This window comes from Chroicocephalus ridibundus, chromosome 16 (genome assembly GCF_963924245.1).
Source record: "Chroicocephalus ridibundus chromosome 16, bChrRid1.1, whole genome shotgun sequence".
Classification (NCBI taxonomy): domain Eukaryota; kingdom Metazoa; phylum Chordata; class Aves; order Charadriiformes; family Laridae; genus Chroicocephalus; species Chroicocephalus ridibundus.
The window spans coordinates 7,858,497-7,872,863 of NC_086299.1; the positions used below are offsets into that span (position 1 = coordinate 7,858,497).

The following is a 14,367-nucleotide window of genomic DNA, read 5'->3' on the forward strand; positions in this document are numbered from 1 at the left end:
CTGGCACCCACGCCACACATCCCTTCTGGATGGGTTGAACCTTTCCTTCTCTGTCCAGTTTTAAATCTTATAGTGAAATATTCTTGGCCTTCTCAGCTTCCTGCTAGGACCATTGATGCTCTGTGAGCACAGAGAAGACCCCAGCTTGCTTTCCTGGCCCTCCTGCGGGCAGAAATGATGCAGAGCCTTTCGAGTTCTGCGGCAGTCCCGCAGGAGAGCGTGTTAGGGGCTGGCGAGAGGAAATGCCGTGAGTTGCAGGGCCCTGAAGCAGAAGGGAGCTAGTGCCATTGGATACTCTCAGGCTTTGTGCCACCAGCAGTATGGTGGCTTAGAGGAGTAGGGAGGGGGCAGTTTTTAATGAGGTTTATTTGGGTTTTTTTGTCCTTGCTTTACCCCTAAGGCTCTGGAGCGGGCAGCCGCAAGTCCTTCACTGAACTTTGCTGCCAGCTCTGCCGGCCTCTGGTGCTGGCCCGAAACTTGTTTTCTTGGAATGACTGGCTGCTGCCTCTCTAATCCTGCTTTACCTGGCTGTGGGCTTTTGTGCCATGCTGTCTCCCAGCCTGTTTCCTTTCATGCTAATGATCCCTTAGAATAGCCCTGTTTGCTCACCACAGTTCGCAGCGGGAGGCTATTCTGCATCCAGGCATCTGTCTCTGAGATTTTGCTGCACCCTTAAGTACATCAGGTACCTAGAAAGGGCTATAAATCTCTTGCGGTTTGCCGCTCCTCGTCCAGAAGATCTCCCGGTAGTGGGAGATGTCCTGCTTCAGGTCTTCTCTTCCTAGTTGCTTGTGTGCTGGACTTGGTGGATCAGGAGGAAATGCCCTGGGGACCGGAGCGTTGCATCCTTGCCCCATGTCCTGTCTTTTGCCTGGACTCATGCCGTCGTCCTTAGCTTTGGCACTGACTGCTGGGCACGATGGCTGTAGTTTGCTCCTTGTTACATCTTCTCGGAAGAGGGGATATACCAGCCCCCCTGCAAGAAGAGAGCCCCAAGAGGGAAGGCAGCCTCTGCCCTGGCTCTCCTTGCACCAGGAGGGACAGTGGTTTTCCTCGTAGGGAATACGCAAGAATAAATGTGCGGAGAAGTGAACATTCAATGCTAGTATTGCTGCTGGGAGGATTATTTCAGCGGATGTCTGTTCTGAAGTGCCAGCTCGTTCCTTTGCCGAGAGGAGAAAAGGGTCAGCTTACGCTTGAAAGGAAAGTGTGAGGTTAATGGTCAGTGCGAGTACAACACTCTCGCTGCCTGGTAGCTTCCCTTCTGGAAACCAAACCCATGTGGGGTTTGACTTCGGTAAAGATCAATAGGATTTATAGAGGCTGTTCCAAATCTTCAGGGTCAGTTGGTCAAGTGGGGTAAATTGGGAGAGCTTCGCCGAAGGTTATAACGTGTAATTGGTAACAGTGCCTCCAGTCCGCTGCTGTGATTTAATAGGCAACCTGACCCCCTCCCCACAGCCTCCGGAGCAGCGGCCGGGGGTGCTCGCACTGAAAAGCCCACCAGGGTTTGATGGGCCTCATCATCGTCATTTTAAGAGCGCTTAACACCAGCTCTAGCCTTTAATTGTGTTTTCTGGTCTCTGCTGTTTTCCTTCTGTGCGTGAGGTTATCTGATGGCCTAACCAAGGGCCACCCCTTCTGCGCTGCGGATGAGGGGGAGGCACGTTTTGGCCTTTTAAAGACAACTTGGAGTCCTGCAGTTTGAAAAATACACGTTTCTAAAAACGTTGCCATTTGTCTTGGGTTTCCTGGGTTAGGGGCGCTCTCTTCATGAGAAACTTAATTGGCCAGCGGACAACAAGTTGGCCGTGAGGCAGCAGTGTGCCCTTGTGGCCAAGAAGGCCCATGGTCTCCTGGGGGACATTAACTGAGAGGGGATCTCAGCAATGCTCATCAATAGCTACAGGGCGGGGGCAAGAGGATGGGGCCGGACTCTTCTCAGTGGTGCCCAGTGACAAGACAAGGGGCCACGGGCACAAACTTGACCATGGGAAGTTCCATCCCAACATGAGGAGGAACTTCTTTGCTGTGAGGGTGGCAGAGCCCTGGCACAGGCTGCCCAGAGAGGTGGGGGAGTCTCCGTCTCTGGAGACATTCAAAACCCGCCTGTGACCCTGCTCTGTCCGGGGGTTGGACTGGATGATCTCCGAAGGTCCTTTCCAACCTTTCCAGTTCACCCTTAGGAAGGAGGAGGGCAGCTGCCGGCTGAGGCAGTCGAGTAAATGCGGGATTTGTGCTGGAATCGGGTGGGAGCGGGATTAGTAGGCCGATGGCGGGGAGCAGCGAAGGATGTTATTTCAGGGTCTCCATTAAACGATGGAGAGAGAATTTTCTTTAGCCAGAGAGAAGGGAGTTAAATGCTGTGAACGCGGGCAGCCACGTGTGCTGTCTGCCCTACATGGGACTCTGGCAATGACAATTCTCCAAAGGGAAAGAGAATGAATTTTAATGAAATCTTGAAAGACTTTAAATTTTCATGTTAACTTCAATTATTCAGGACAGTCGAAAAGCAACTTTAGAGCTTCATAAAAAGAAAGGAAAATAAGAGGCCAGTTTGAGATTTTATTTTATTTTTTAGATTAATTGATTTGCATTTTTGTTCCACTGCAGTGAAACAGGGGCGTTTTAAAGGCACTGGTGTTGGTGATTGCATCTGACAGCAGTGCTGAGGAGGAAGGGTATCAGGAAATGAGTTATGTACTGCCCGGGGCACGCTAGAGGTACCAAAAGAGCCCGGTGGGGCAAAAGGCTGTGTCACCAAGGACGTGGGGGACAGTATCCATCCTGGGCAGCTGATGGGGTTGCAGGCTGGCGCTTGCTGCTCAACCCAGAAAATTGCCCGTGTGAGAAGGTTCCCTGTGCTTTTAGCTTCCCCAGTTCCGCGCCATACCTCTGTTAGCAGCTGCGTGTCCCCGGCTGGTGGCAGGGGACACAGTCCTGCCCTGAGAAACGCCTTTCCACTTTCTGACCTGGGACAGGCAGGTATGAGCCAGGCCGTGGCTTGCTCCGAGCGTGATGCCGGCCCGTGGCTCTGGCCCTGGGCCCTTCCACAGAGGGCAGCAGCCCAGTGGGGATGCCCCCGTTGTGGTGGGCTTTCCATCCCGCTGAGGAAGTGGCCGTGATGGTGAAGAGGACAAGTGTGCGGTTTCACCACCTCCTGGCCAGCTCTGTGCAAGGCGTGACAGAGTCAGAGCCACGTTCAAGCTCTCAGGTGGGTCTGGTCTGCTGCTGCCAGGGCCTGGGTACCACTAGGACATCTGTGGTGGGACCTTCTGCCTCTCCAGACACTTCTCAGGGAAGCGAAGGACATTCTTGTCGTCCAGCCCACAGTACAGGCGTTCAGAGTGCCACGCTGCCAAGAAGGAGATCCCCAGGGACCGCGTGCTCAGGCTCGGCAGCAGTGAGCGTGAAGAAATGGCTGGTGAAACACAGGGCTGTCACCCTGCTTCCGGAGCCTGCTCCTCGCCGTGCAGCCGACATCCCTCTTGTTCGCTTTCAGCCGGGACCCGCTGAGATGCAGCTTGCTCTCGGCGTGGGGACTGCGCCGGTGCTCTGCCGTGACCCTGCCTCCTCCTTCCAGTGGCCCCGCTGTTCAGAGCATCCTCCGTTCCCACCCATTGGAGCAGCCCGACGCGCTGCGGTCCTGGCTCTCGGAGCTCTTGGAGTGTGTGTGTGGGGGGGATGCTGTGCGTCTGCCCGTGCCTTGCTTGCTGCTGGTTGCGCAGCTCGCTTCCTTCAAGGAGACGCTTGCTTCTAGCTCCTGTGGTCTTTCTCGCTCTCCTCTGGCTGAGCCCAGGGCATCTGTCGGCGTTTCTGTTTTCGGCTCCCCGGCCGGCTGATGCCTTGCCTCCCTTTGAGGGTGCCCCACTGGTGCGGAGGGGCTCCGTAGCACAAACACGTCTTTTATTCCCCGCTGCTGAGAGCTGCCAGCCCTGGCTCCCTTCCCAGAAAGCAGCGCCGGTTTAGAACATAAGCAGCTATTGTCTTAGCCCCGGAGACTGCCATCTGAGCTCTGCTGGCGTTAGGAGGGGATACAGCGTGCTAAAGGGACTTGAGAAAGGAGCCCAAGGAATAGGGGAGATTTGCAGGCTCTCCATTATGCTCGTCTCACCAAAAATAATGCGGGTGCCTACTCCTCCTTTGACATTCGAATCGCTCTTCCACCCTGGCCCCGGGGGTGGCTGTTACAGTTAGTTTATGTCTAGCAAAGACTGGGTCCTTTGTCTGGCACGGGCTGGAGAAGGGAACGGGGGGGAAAGAGAGGTCCCACAGTAAGGGTCTCCCACTGGGAGCACACCCCAGCTGGGTCTGGGGTCCCTCACGCGACCCGGGTTGTAGGGACAGGGAATTCGCTTTGGGCATGGGTTCCCCCCGTCTCTAGCGAGGCGACAAAGGCGCTGGTGAACATCGTCCCGCGTGCGGCAGGCAACACCCTCTCCCGCTCGGCTTTGTAGCACGTTCCCCTCGCTGAGGGATGCATCGGGGGTGATTCTGGTGTGGTTTGAGAGCACGAGGAGCTGCTTCCCAGGGTTTTCTCTCTCGGGATAATAAACCCCAGGTCCCCTCAGCGGGGGCTGTGGGTCTGCGGGCCAGCTCGGCCCCCCGGCAGGGGATGGGACCGGCCGTGGAGGGCAGCAGTACGGCGTGCTGGCTGCTCAACCACCCTCCTCTTCCCTCAGAGCTGGCGTGGGGTGCAGGAAGGCAGAATTATGAAGATAGCCTGCTACAAACCAAGAGGTTCTGCCCGCGCTTTTGTTTGAAGAAGCTGAAATTCAGCCTAAGGGATGATTTAGTAAAATGAATAGGTGGTAAGTTGTCACCTGACGGGGGGAAACTGGTGCAGCATGGAGGAAATAGTGGCTCTCGATGCCAAGGGCTGAGTAGCGGGGGGCTGGTCCGGTCCCTGAGGCGGCTCGTGGCTATCCTGCCTTGGTTTTGGGTCTCCTCATTCCGGAGAACAGAACCAGCTCCGCAGTTCTGTGCGAGGACCTGATTGACCTGTTCTTATTTGTGTCTTTGCCTTTGATTTGCTCTGGCTTCAGCCCTGTAATCCAAGGAAAATCACTCCACGGGTAAAATTATAAGCAGGGATGGATGGGTTAGGGCAGCCGAGAGTCCCTGCCAGATCCTCTAATCAGCCTCGAGTTGTGGGGAAGGAGACGAGTTCCTGCAGTGTCTCGTGCCTGGTTTTTTTCCCCCCTCTCCTGAAAGCAGGGAGGGTGCAAGGGAGCTAATCATGAGGCTATTTCACGAATCATTTGGCCGTGATGAGCCGCAGTCGAGAAAGAGAGGGTTCGAGATGCTGAGTTTTTTCAGCTTAATCTGCCCGAGCGGTGATCCTCTGCCGCTCGACGTGCTGGTGCCTACAGCCAGCCCGGGCTGAATAAACTTTCCCTGGCTTCAATAAAAATGTTAGTGTAGTAGAGACTCTGCCCTGTGGGTTTTTTCCTCCTCCTCCCCCCTCTCCCTGCCCCGACCAGCGCGTCCCAGTACCCAACCCACGGCAGCTTCTTAAAAGCGTGTTTGGTGGTGGCACAGAGGGGAAACCTCAAATCCTTGCAAAGCAATTACTGCTAATGAGACACTTCCTACACATCTGGTTTCAATTCTGGCAGTGTTTTTTGGGGACTGGCTCATCGGAGCTTGGGAATGGAGGAAGGTGGGAAAATCCCTGCCTCCTCCTCTCCCTCCAGCAGCACCCTCCTCCCAAGGTGGCAGTTGGGCTGCTCGTTAAGCTCCCATCTCGCTTGCCAAACCTAAACAATTAACGCAGAAAATTGCACCTCTCCGGGGAGGCTGAATTTCAGCAGCAGCAATTATTGGATGCTGATCGCATGCCAATTGATTGATATGTCTTTTTTTTTTTTGAGAGAGTGTAATGTGTTTAATTAGTGTGTAATTTACAAATGCAGGGACGGCTGGATGCCCCAGACTTAAGAAAATTTCTTGATTAAGTGCCAATGGAGAAATTTCTTTTTTTTTTTTTTTTTTTTTAACGTGTGATTGCTTGGGTTTTGTTTCTTTGCGTAGGGATTCAATATTAAATTGATGGAAACTGGCTATTCTGACTTTCTCCAGCCCCTCGTCGGGGTCGTTGGATGCCGGAGGTGCGGCAGAACCGCCCGTTCCTGCGGGGCTGAGCTGTCAGCCCCACTGCCGGCTGGGAGACGGGTGCCTACGTGCCCCTGGCTTCCAGCGGGACCTCGATTCCCGGTCCCCAGAGCTCTTCCAGAGATCCCACGCTGGCCTTAACGTGGATTAGGTAACCCCAAGCCGCAGGGGCTTCAGCTCCGGTTTCTGATGGTTCAGTTCAGGTCTTTGTTTGAATGCAGATTTGCGTGGAGCCCGGGCCCCTCTGGCTGCTGGTTTTGGCAGCCGAGTGCCTTGTTATCTCAGTCCAGAGTGTGGCCTCGGAGCAGGATGCAGGGAAACAGTAGGGAGGGTGACGGAGAGAGGGATTTCAGGAAGTCTGGGTTGCTTTTGTGCGCCGAGCAGCGGGAAGGTGGCGTGGGAACCCTTGGCTTGTTTCCTTGGGAATGAGACAGTCCAACCTGGACCTCACTGACAGGCTTATCGGGGACATTAGCGTGAGGGCAAAGAAAACATGGTGCTGTTGGGTTCCTGGGATCCATCAGGGATCACAGAATCATAGACTGTGTTGGGTGGGAAGGGACCTCTAAAGGCCATCTCGTCCCACCCCCCTGCAGTGAGCAGGGACATCTGTAACTAGATCAGGTCGCTCAGAGCCTCATCCAGCCTGGCCTTGAATGTCTCCAGGGATGGGGCCTCCCCCACCTCTCTGGGCGACCTGGGCCAGTGTCTCACCACCCTCAGCGTAAAGAACTTCTTCAAGGATCCTCCCTGGCTCCTCAGAGCTCGGCTCTTCAGGTGGTCCAGCTTCCTCCCTTGGGTGCACTGTCTGGGTGCACCTGGGGTGCAGGTGGGTGATGTCCATGCCCATGTCCTTCACCAGCACAATGTGGGCTCCTGCTTCAGAGGAAGACTCGCAGAGGAACCCTCTTGTCCTGTATAGAGCCCATGTTGGGTTAGAGGGGGTCTTTCTGGAAGGGCCAACTCACAGGTCCTCCCTCCTCTTCAGGTTGAGATCTCCAGGCAGGGTTTCCCCACAGCTTGCCTTGGTGAGTTCTTCTGACTGGAAAATTCTGCTTTCTGGGAAACGGTCTGGCATATGCGTTGGTCGAGTATCTCAGGAACTGAGCTGTTAAGCAGGAGATAGTTCCGGCCTTTCAACAGCTGTGTTGGGTGACTTGTCCAAGACACACGTGGTTTCTCAGAAGTACCACTTTTCATGATGTAATGGCTCAGCTCCTCCAGGAGTAACTCAAAAAGCATGTCCTGGGTGCTCCAGAGAGATAGGTCTGCATTGTTCCAGCCATGGCTGCGTGCCTGGCCTGCGCTCCGCAGGCGTGGAATGGCACGGCACCAGCGTCCCGCTCCTCATTGCTTCTCTGCAAAGCTCGAGTTTATTCCCCTGCTCCAGCTGTCTTTCTGTCCAGGATAACTTTCTGCAGTCAAGTGCCTGACCTTGGAGTAGAGCTTCCTGCTCTCCTTTCCTTTTTGTTTTATTTAATATATAGCAAAACAAACTTATTTTCCCCTTCTTGATGTCAACAGCTGCCGCATTGAGCCACGGCACGATGAAGGGGAAATCAAAGCCCAGTGAAATTTGCTGGAGTTGAAAGGCAGGTCAGGCTCCGGGGTTACTCATCTCAATTGCACTTTTGTTCTAAAAAACGAGAGAGGGGAATGCGTGCACCCAGCCGGGCTGGCGTTACGTCCCGAGCCTTGGGAAGAAGGAGCAGGAGCCGTGGGGTGGAGGCTCTGCAGGTCAGCGGGTGTGGGGAGGTGCTGGGCTGTCCGGGACTCTGTCGGGTGGCCTTGGCGCTGGAGCAGGGCTGCGTGGGTGCCTGGCTGGCTGTTGCTGAGCAGAAGAGCGGTGCGGGGCCGCCTTGGGCTCGGGGACCTCCGTGAGTCACAGACGACTTCTGACTCCACGGGGTCAAGCGTTCAGTCTTGCTGGGGCAACGCCAGCCCGAGTGGGTGCGTCTCAAGTCCCTTAACCCTTCTGGGATTCTGTTCCCCACCCGTAAACTAGAGCTGCCAGCACCCACAGGGGACGCTGACCCGCTTCTCCATCCATGTGGAGTTCATCCCATGTGCTCTTCCCCGTTGTTCTGCAGCCAGGTGGGCTTTGGGCTTGAAGCAGCACTCGTGGCTCTTGTCGTGGTGCTCCAATGCTGCAGTTCCCATTTCCTGAGGGCTGCAGCACTGAAGTTGGCAGCTCTGCGGGGGTCTTGGCCAGGCAACTTCATCTTCTCTTTGTCACCATCTTTGCTCCTCCCGGTTTTCCCCGGACTCTGAAAAGCAGCTGCTGTTACAGTCCCAGTGAACATCAGGTTTTGGTATCTGCATATGAAAGCTTTAGTTGCTGGAGTGGGCAGAAGTGACACTTTTCTACCCAGCACAAAGCCCCAGCTGGACCCGAGGGTCTCCACGCCTTATGGTGCCGTGGGGGGACCTGAAAGAGGAGGTGCTGCTTTGGGAATGCCGTGCTTTGGCACATGGGAAACAAGGTCTTTGCTTCCAACTTGCCCTCTCTCCCGTGTGCGCCGTACACCTCTGCCGCGGATCCTCACTCAGTGGCCCTGGGCATGTCACTTGCCCTCTGCGCCCCGGGGGGGATGTGGTCTGCTGGAGCGCGGTGGAGTGACATGGTGCCCTGCCAGGGGGGTTTCCCCGGGGTGCCGGGGCTGCGCTGCTCGGGGTGAGGAGCGCTGCGTGCGCGGTAAATGATGTGTGACCGCGTGCTGTGCGGCGGCTGCCGCCATCGGGGAGCTGCTGGCTCCCTGCCACGCCGCCCGGGCTGAGCCACCTCGCACCCGCGCAGCCAGGGTGGGGGGGCCCCAGACTTCCCCTGCTCGGCGGGAACGTCCCCCAAAACACGCAGCGCCTAATGGCTGCCCACGCTGCTCCCTGCAGTGACTGCCTCTGTCTTGCACCCGCGGTCACCTCCTTTCCCTTGGCGAGGGTGGGTGGTCGTGTTGAATCCCCTGAAACGCGCTGGGCAGACCGCTTTGTAGAGACCCCGACTCAGCACGCCGTGTCCCCAGGGCTTCTGTGCCTGAACGCCCCTGACCCCTCCCTGCACGGTGGCAAAACTAGGTCTGTTCTTCTGTCCCAGAGGCGTTGCTGCTGCTCTCGTGCCTTCCTTTCCCCCCGGCAGCAGGGCTCGCCAGAGATGCTGCCTTGGCAAGAAGGGGTAGCAGAGTAAGAGGAGGTGGGCTCCATTCCCCCTGGCAACCCCAGACCGTGCTGTCCAGGGGCCCAGGAGAGCCATTTATAGAATCACAGAATTGTCAGGGTTGGAAGGGACCTTAAAGATCATCTGGTTCCAACCCCCCTGCCATGGGCAGGGACACCTCCCACTAGATCAGGTTGCTCAGAGCCCCGTCCAGCCTGGCCTTAAAAACTTCCAGGGATGGGGCTTCCACCACCTCCCTGGGCAACCTCTTCCAGTGTCTCACCACCTTCATGGTGAAGAACTTCTTCCTAACGTCCAATCTGAATCACCCCATCTCTAGTTTTAATCCATTCCCTCTAGTCCTACCAGTTTCTTCTGCGCGGTGACAAAAGGACGTGATGGAGATAGCACAATCCACGTCATTTTAATTTAAAGGCATCAGAGCAAAGGAAGGGAGGGAGTGCTGCTGTCCTGCAGCCAGACACTAATGTCTCATCTGCACCAGAGCTGGCCATGGGGGCTTGGCTTTCCTTTCTGTTTTTCTTCCTCTTTTTATAAATTAAAACCCCAAAATAACTGCGCTGCTCTGGGATATTTTTAAGCTGTTTTCCCCTCTTCCTTTCTTCCCTGCATCTCCCAACAGCTCAGAGCTGAGAGGGCTCCCGGTTGCCAATGGAGAAGGCTGCACGTCACTTCCTTGGCATGGGGCCGTCTCCAGCCCTCAATGCTCACTTTGTTTTTTTCCCCTAATAGTCTCAGTGAGCTGTCAGGACTCTTCACAGTGTCGCATTACCCATGTCCCGCAGCCCATTGTGGGAGCCGCTGCTAACGTGGCATGCAGAGCACGGGGGGAGGCCTCAGCGCCCCTCAGCCCGGGTACCGGGGCAGCGGGTGAGGATCTCAGTTCCAGCTGCATCCTTGCCTTTCTCCTCCTCCTCCGTTTCCTCTGCTGTGTGGCCCGGCACCACCCTCCCTTTCCCTGGGGACACCCACCTCCGTCCCCAGCATCCCACCCTTCTGGCCGTGCTTCCCCTGGGGCTCAGTGTCTGTCCTCTGGCAGCAGCCTTTGAGCATCCAGCCTGAGAAAAGCACCGTGTATTCCAAATTCCACCCCGCTCTTAACTATCTGGTAGCGAATGTGTGGTCCCGCGAGGAGACAGAGCCGTTTTGGGGGGGAATAGAAAAGAGGGGTTAAGAGTTGCATGTCGGTTTAGGAGATACCCATGTCCTGGTGGGACACAGACCTGGCTGTGACGGCAGCTCCAATTTCCACAGGCATCTAGAATGAATGCCATAATGGTTACAGGACTTCTGTACTGCCATAGGTTACAGATAAATAAGCTGTGCTCCATAACAACTATTAAAATGCTCAGCCGTTTAACTGTTAACCTTTCATTATGTGTGTTGGGAACCTCGTTTCATCTTGCGCTCTGGTTTCCTAGCCTTCAAAAGTAGTTCCAGCCCAGGTGACGCGTTTGGGTAGGGAGGTGGGTACCCATCAAGCTGCGATGGGTAAAGGATGTGCCCCTTTGAGCTGAATGGGAAACATCTGACCCTTGGCAGGCTGCACCGGGAAGCTGGCGTGGCTGCGCGTAGCTCCAGGCTTGGGGCCTGAATACTCCCAAATTGTGAGGTTGGTTTCAGAAAAATCATCTGTTGACAAGGCAACCCGTGAAGTTTAGCAGCGAGTGCGTGTTGGCTTCTGAGTCTTCGGCTGCGCTTGTTACGTTCCCCAGGACCTCCTTCAGTCGTCCTTGTAAGGAGAGAGTGCAGGCTTCTCCGTGGATCAAATCAGCTGCAGTATCTGATCCGGCAAGCTTGTGTTGGGTGCCCCAGATGTTCCTGATGGGGTTCTTCTTGTTGCCGTTGGCGCATATTTAGTGGTCAGGTTCGGAGGCTCCCTGCTTTTTACCTTGTTGTGCTGTTGCAGTGTGGAATACCATCAGGAACAGCAGGCTCCTGCTGTTTCCTGGATATCTGGAGATTTGGGAGCCCGTTGTGCCATGAAAACGTGTTTAAATCAATGGGCTTAGAAGGCCAGCGATCCAGCCATGGTCTTCTGGGGTGAATTGGGAGCTAGTGCCCAATGCTGCCTGGAAAGGGCTGGAAGAGATGGATGGAAGCTGCCCCAGGTGGTGGGGATCGTGGAGCATTGGAGGAGGGGGTTGGGGGAGGGGAGGAAAGCTTTGGGTTAGCTGGCTGTTTTCTTGTTTCTAACTGTTTTGTTCTCTCCTTTTTCTCCTCCCCCTCCCCTGCTTTCTAAAGAACATAGGAAGCTTCTTGCTGGTAAGTGGTGGTGTGTCATGCAAAAAAAAAAAAAAAAACCAAAAAAACCAAAACCATTTTTTCCATCCACCATCAGACTCGCTGGCTAGTCCGTGTCATTCTTCCATCCACCCAGGATGTGCTGGAGCAATAGAAACCTTCCGGAGGTGGGAACAGGCGCACCCATCCCCGCGGCCTCTTGGCTGCAGAGGGTGTGCACTCTGGTGTGCCTGGAAGGGAGCTATTGCTTTTAGATCACAGTTTGAAAAACTGCTTTTCCCCGCTGCTTACACCTTGCCCGGCCTGATAGCGTTGCCTGGGCTCAATTGGATTGCGGCTGTCCTGGCACAGAGCAAGTGCCGGCTGGTGCGGCACCAAAAACTGTGATCTAAGAACACCTCTCACCTAGTGCTTGTCTCATGTCCAACTCCATCCTCAGCCTCTCACCATCACCAGCTGCCTGGGGAGGGTGGGGAAAGCACTGCCCCAGCTCATACTGGGGGTAAAGTGGCCGGGTTTGGCTGTTGTGCTGGCCTGGGGGGGGGCGGGTTGTGGCCGCACGTGATGCAGTTAATGAAGGAGGGCAGAGCATCCTGTTCAATATATTCGTCAATGACCTGGATGAAGGGATAGATGATACAAGGCTGGGGGGGGGCGTGGCTGACGCAGCAGAAGGCTGTGCCACCATAAAGCGAGACCTGGACAGGCTGGAGAGTTGGGTGGAGAGAAACCTTATGAAATTTAATAAGGGCAACTGCAGGGTGCTGCACGTGGGGAGGAATAACCCCCTGCACCAGGACAGGTTGGGGGTGACCTGCTGGAGAGCAGCTTTGTGGAAAGAGACCTGGGAGTCCTGGTGGACGACAAGATGACCATGAGAGCCAGCGATGGGCCCTTGTGGCCAAGAAGGCCAATGGCATACTGAGGGGCATCAAGAAGAGTGTGGCCAGCAGGTGGAGGGAGGTCATCCTCCCCCTCTGCTCTGCACTGGGGAGGCCACATCTGGAGCGCAGGGTCTGGTTCTGGGCTCCCCAGTTCAAGAAGGGCAGGGAACTGCTGGAGAGGGGACAGCAAAGGGCTACCAAGATGCTGAGGGGACTGGAACACCTCTCTGATGAAGGAAGGATGAGGGATTTGGGTCTCTTCAGTCTGGAAAAAAGATGACTAAGGAGGGGATCTTATCAACACTTATAAATACTTCAAGGGTGGGTGTCAGGAGGATGGGGCCAGGCTCTTGTCAATGGTGCCCAGCGACAGGACAAGGGGTAACGGGCACAAACTTGACCATGGGAAGTTCCATCTCAACACGAGGAGGAACTTCTTTGCTGTGAGGGTGGCAGAGCCCTGGCACAGGCTGCCCAGAGAGGTGGTGGAGTCTCCGTCTCTGGAGACATTCCAACCCCGCCTGGAGGCGTTCCTGTGCCACCTGCTGTGGGTGACCCTGCTCTGGGAGGTGGTGAGATTGGGTGATCTCCAGAGGTCTCTTCCAACCCCCACCGTTCTGGGATTGCTGGCAGCAGGTCGAGGGCAGGGGCTGTGTGTGCCCCCGCTGTGCCGGCTGAGCTGTGAAGCTGCAGGTGTGGGGCAAACACACCACAGACCATTCTGGGCATCTTTCTAGCAAAAACAAGTGAAGTGTGGGCACGGGTAAAGCCCCCAAGGTATTCCTGTCCCTGCTCCTCTGTCCCCTCACTTGCCTTGCACTGTGGCTCGTCTCCTCCTCAGCCGTCATCTGCACAGACAGTTGTTTTAAACAGTGAATCCCAGTCATTAAAACAAACCGTGTGCGTGCCCCAGCTGGCGAGAGCAGCCCTTGGCGGGTGAGGGTGTCCGTGGCTGCGGGCTGGCTGGGTGCCTGCTTCCCCGTGATCCCCGGTGCCTGGGAATCCTGGCATCCCGGGAGCCTCGTGGCCGAGCTCCTTTGTTTGGTGGCTGTGGATACGGAGCGTATGTGAGGAAGGCGTTTGGCATGCGGTTGGGGCTGGCGGTTCATCTCGCGCCCTCCCCCTGCATGCACCAGCCTTTGTGTGAACGGAGGATGGGGCAAGCACGGCGTCTCCCCGTGCTGCTGCCCCTCTCCAGTGTGCCCGGGCTCCCGCTCTGCCGTGGCAAGTGGTCCCAGGTCTGTGCTTGCCATGGACAAGGCAGCTGTCCCCTGCGTGTACCCAGGGCTGGCTGTAGAGGTATCCAACCGCTTCTCTGCACCAGCTTTGATTTTTGGGGCTGCTCCTCCGCCCGCACTGTGCTCATCTTGAGCCCTTTAGGTTCGCCGCTGACCCACACGCATGTATTGTTGGATAAGAGCTGGCTTTTGGGTGCGATGTGGGCCAGGACGGAGCCGGGGCGGCTCAGCTCACCTTGGTCTGGGCGTCACGGCCGGCTGTGACAAACCCCGCTGAACCGAGGAAAAGGGAGTCCCGCCAGGACTGGACCAGCTGCGGCCGGTGAGCTGTTTAAAGCCATTGCTGCTGTATTTCCTCCCTGTTTTGTGCCCCTCATTATGTATAATATATAGACTGTAGCGCGCAGATCGGGAGGGGCAGGCGAAGGGCGTGCTTGGACGTGTGCCCTTGCTGCAAAGGCGCTGGAGGGGGAACAGAGGAACATAAAAGTTTTATTGAAAGCCGCCTGCTCCTGGCCTGGACCCTGGGCCTCTCTGGCTCCGGGAGGAGCGAGGAGAGAAGCAATCCAAGCCGACAGCATCCCCTGCCGGTTAATGCTTCCGTGCCTCTCGCTTCTGAGGTGCATCAGCCGAGCTGAGAGCGTTCCGCTCTCCTCCTGGGTGCCACCGGCTGGGTGCTGGTCGCTGCTTTCACCACCGGCACAAACGTTTTGTT

At 56.0% G+C, this 14,367-nt stretch overlaps 1 protein-coding gene across 4 annotated transcripts in view; it reads left to right on the plus strand.

The window, feature by feature from the left end:
- Nucleotides 1–14,367, plus strand: part of AGRN (agrin) — a 132,381-nt gene that overhangs the window by 38,796 nt on the left and 79,218 nt on the right. For 2 of the 4 annotated variants that reach the window (XM_063353555.1, XM_063353556.1), the window contains exon 3: nt 11,531–11,551. The exons of the other annotated variants lie outside the window; for them this stretch is intronic. In XM_063353555.1, the coding sequence (XP_063209625.1) occupies nt 11,531–11,551 (21 nt within the window). The remainder of the gene's footprint in view (nt 1–11,530; nt 11,552–14,367) is intronic. 4 annotated transcript variants of the gene reach the window in all.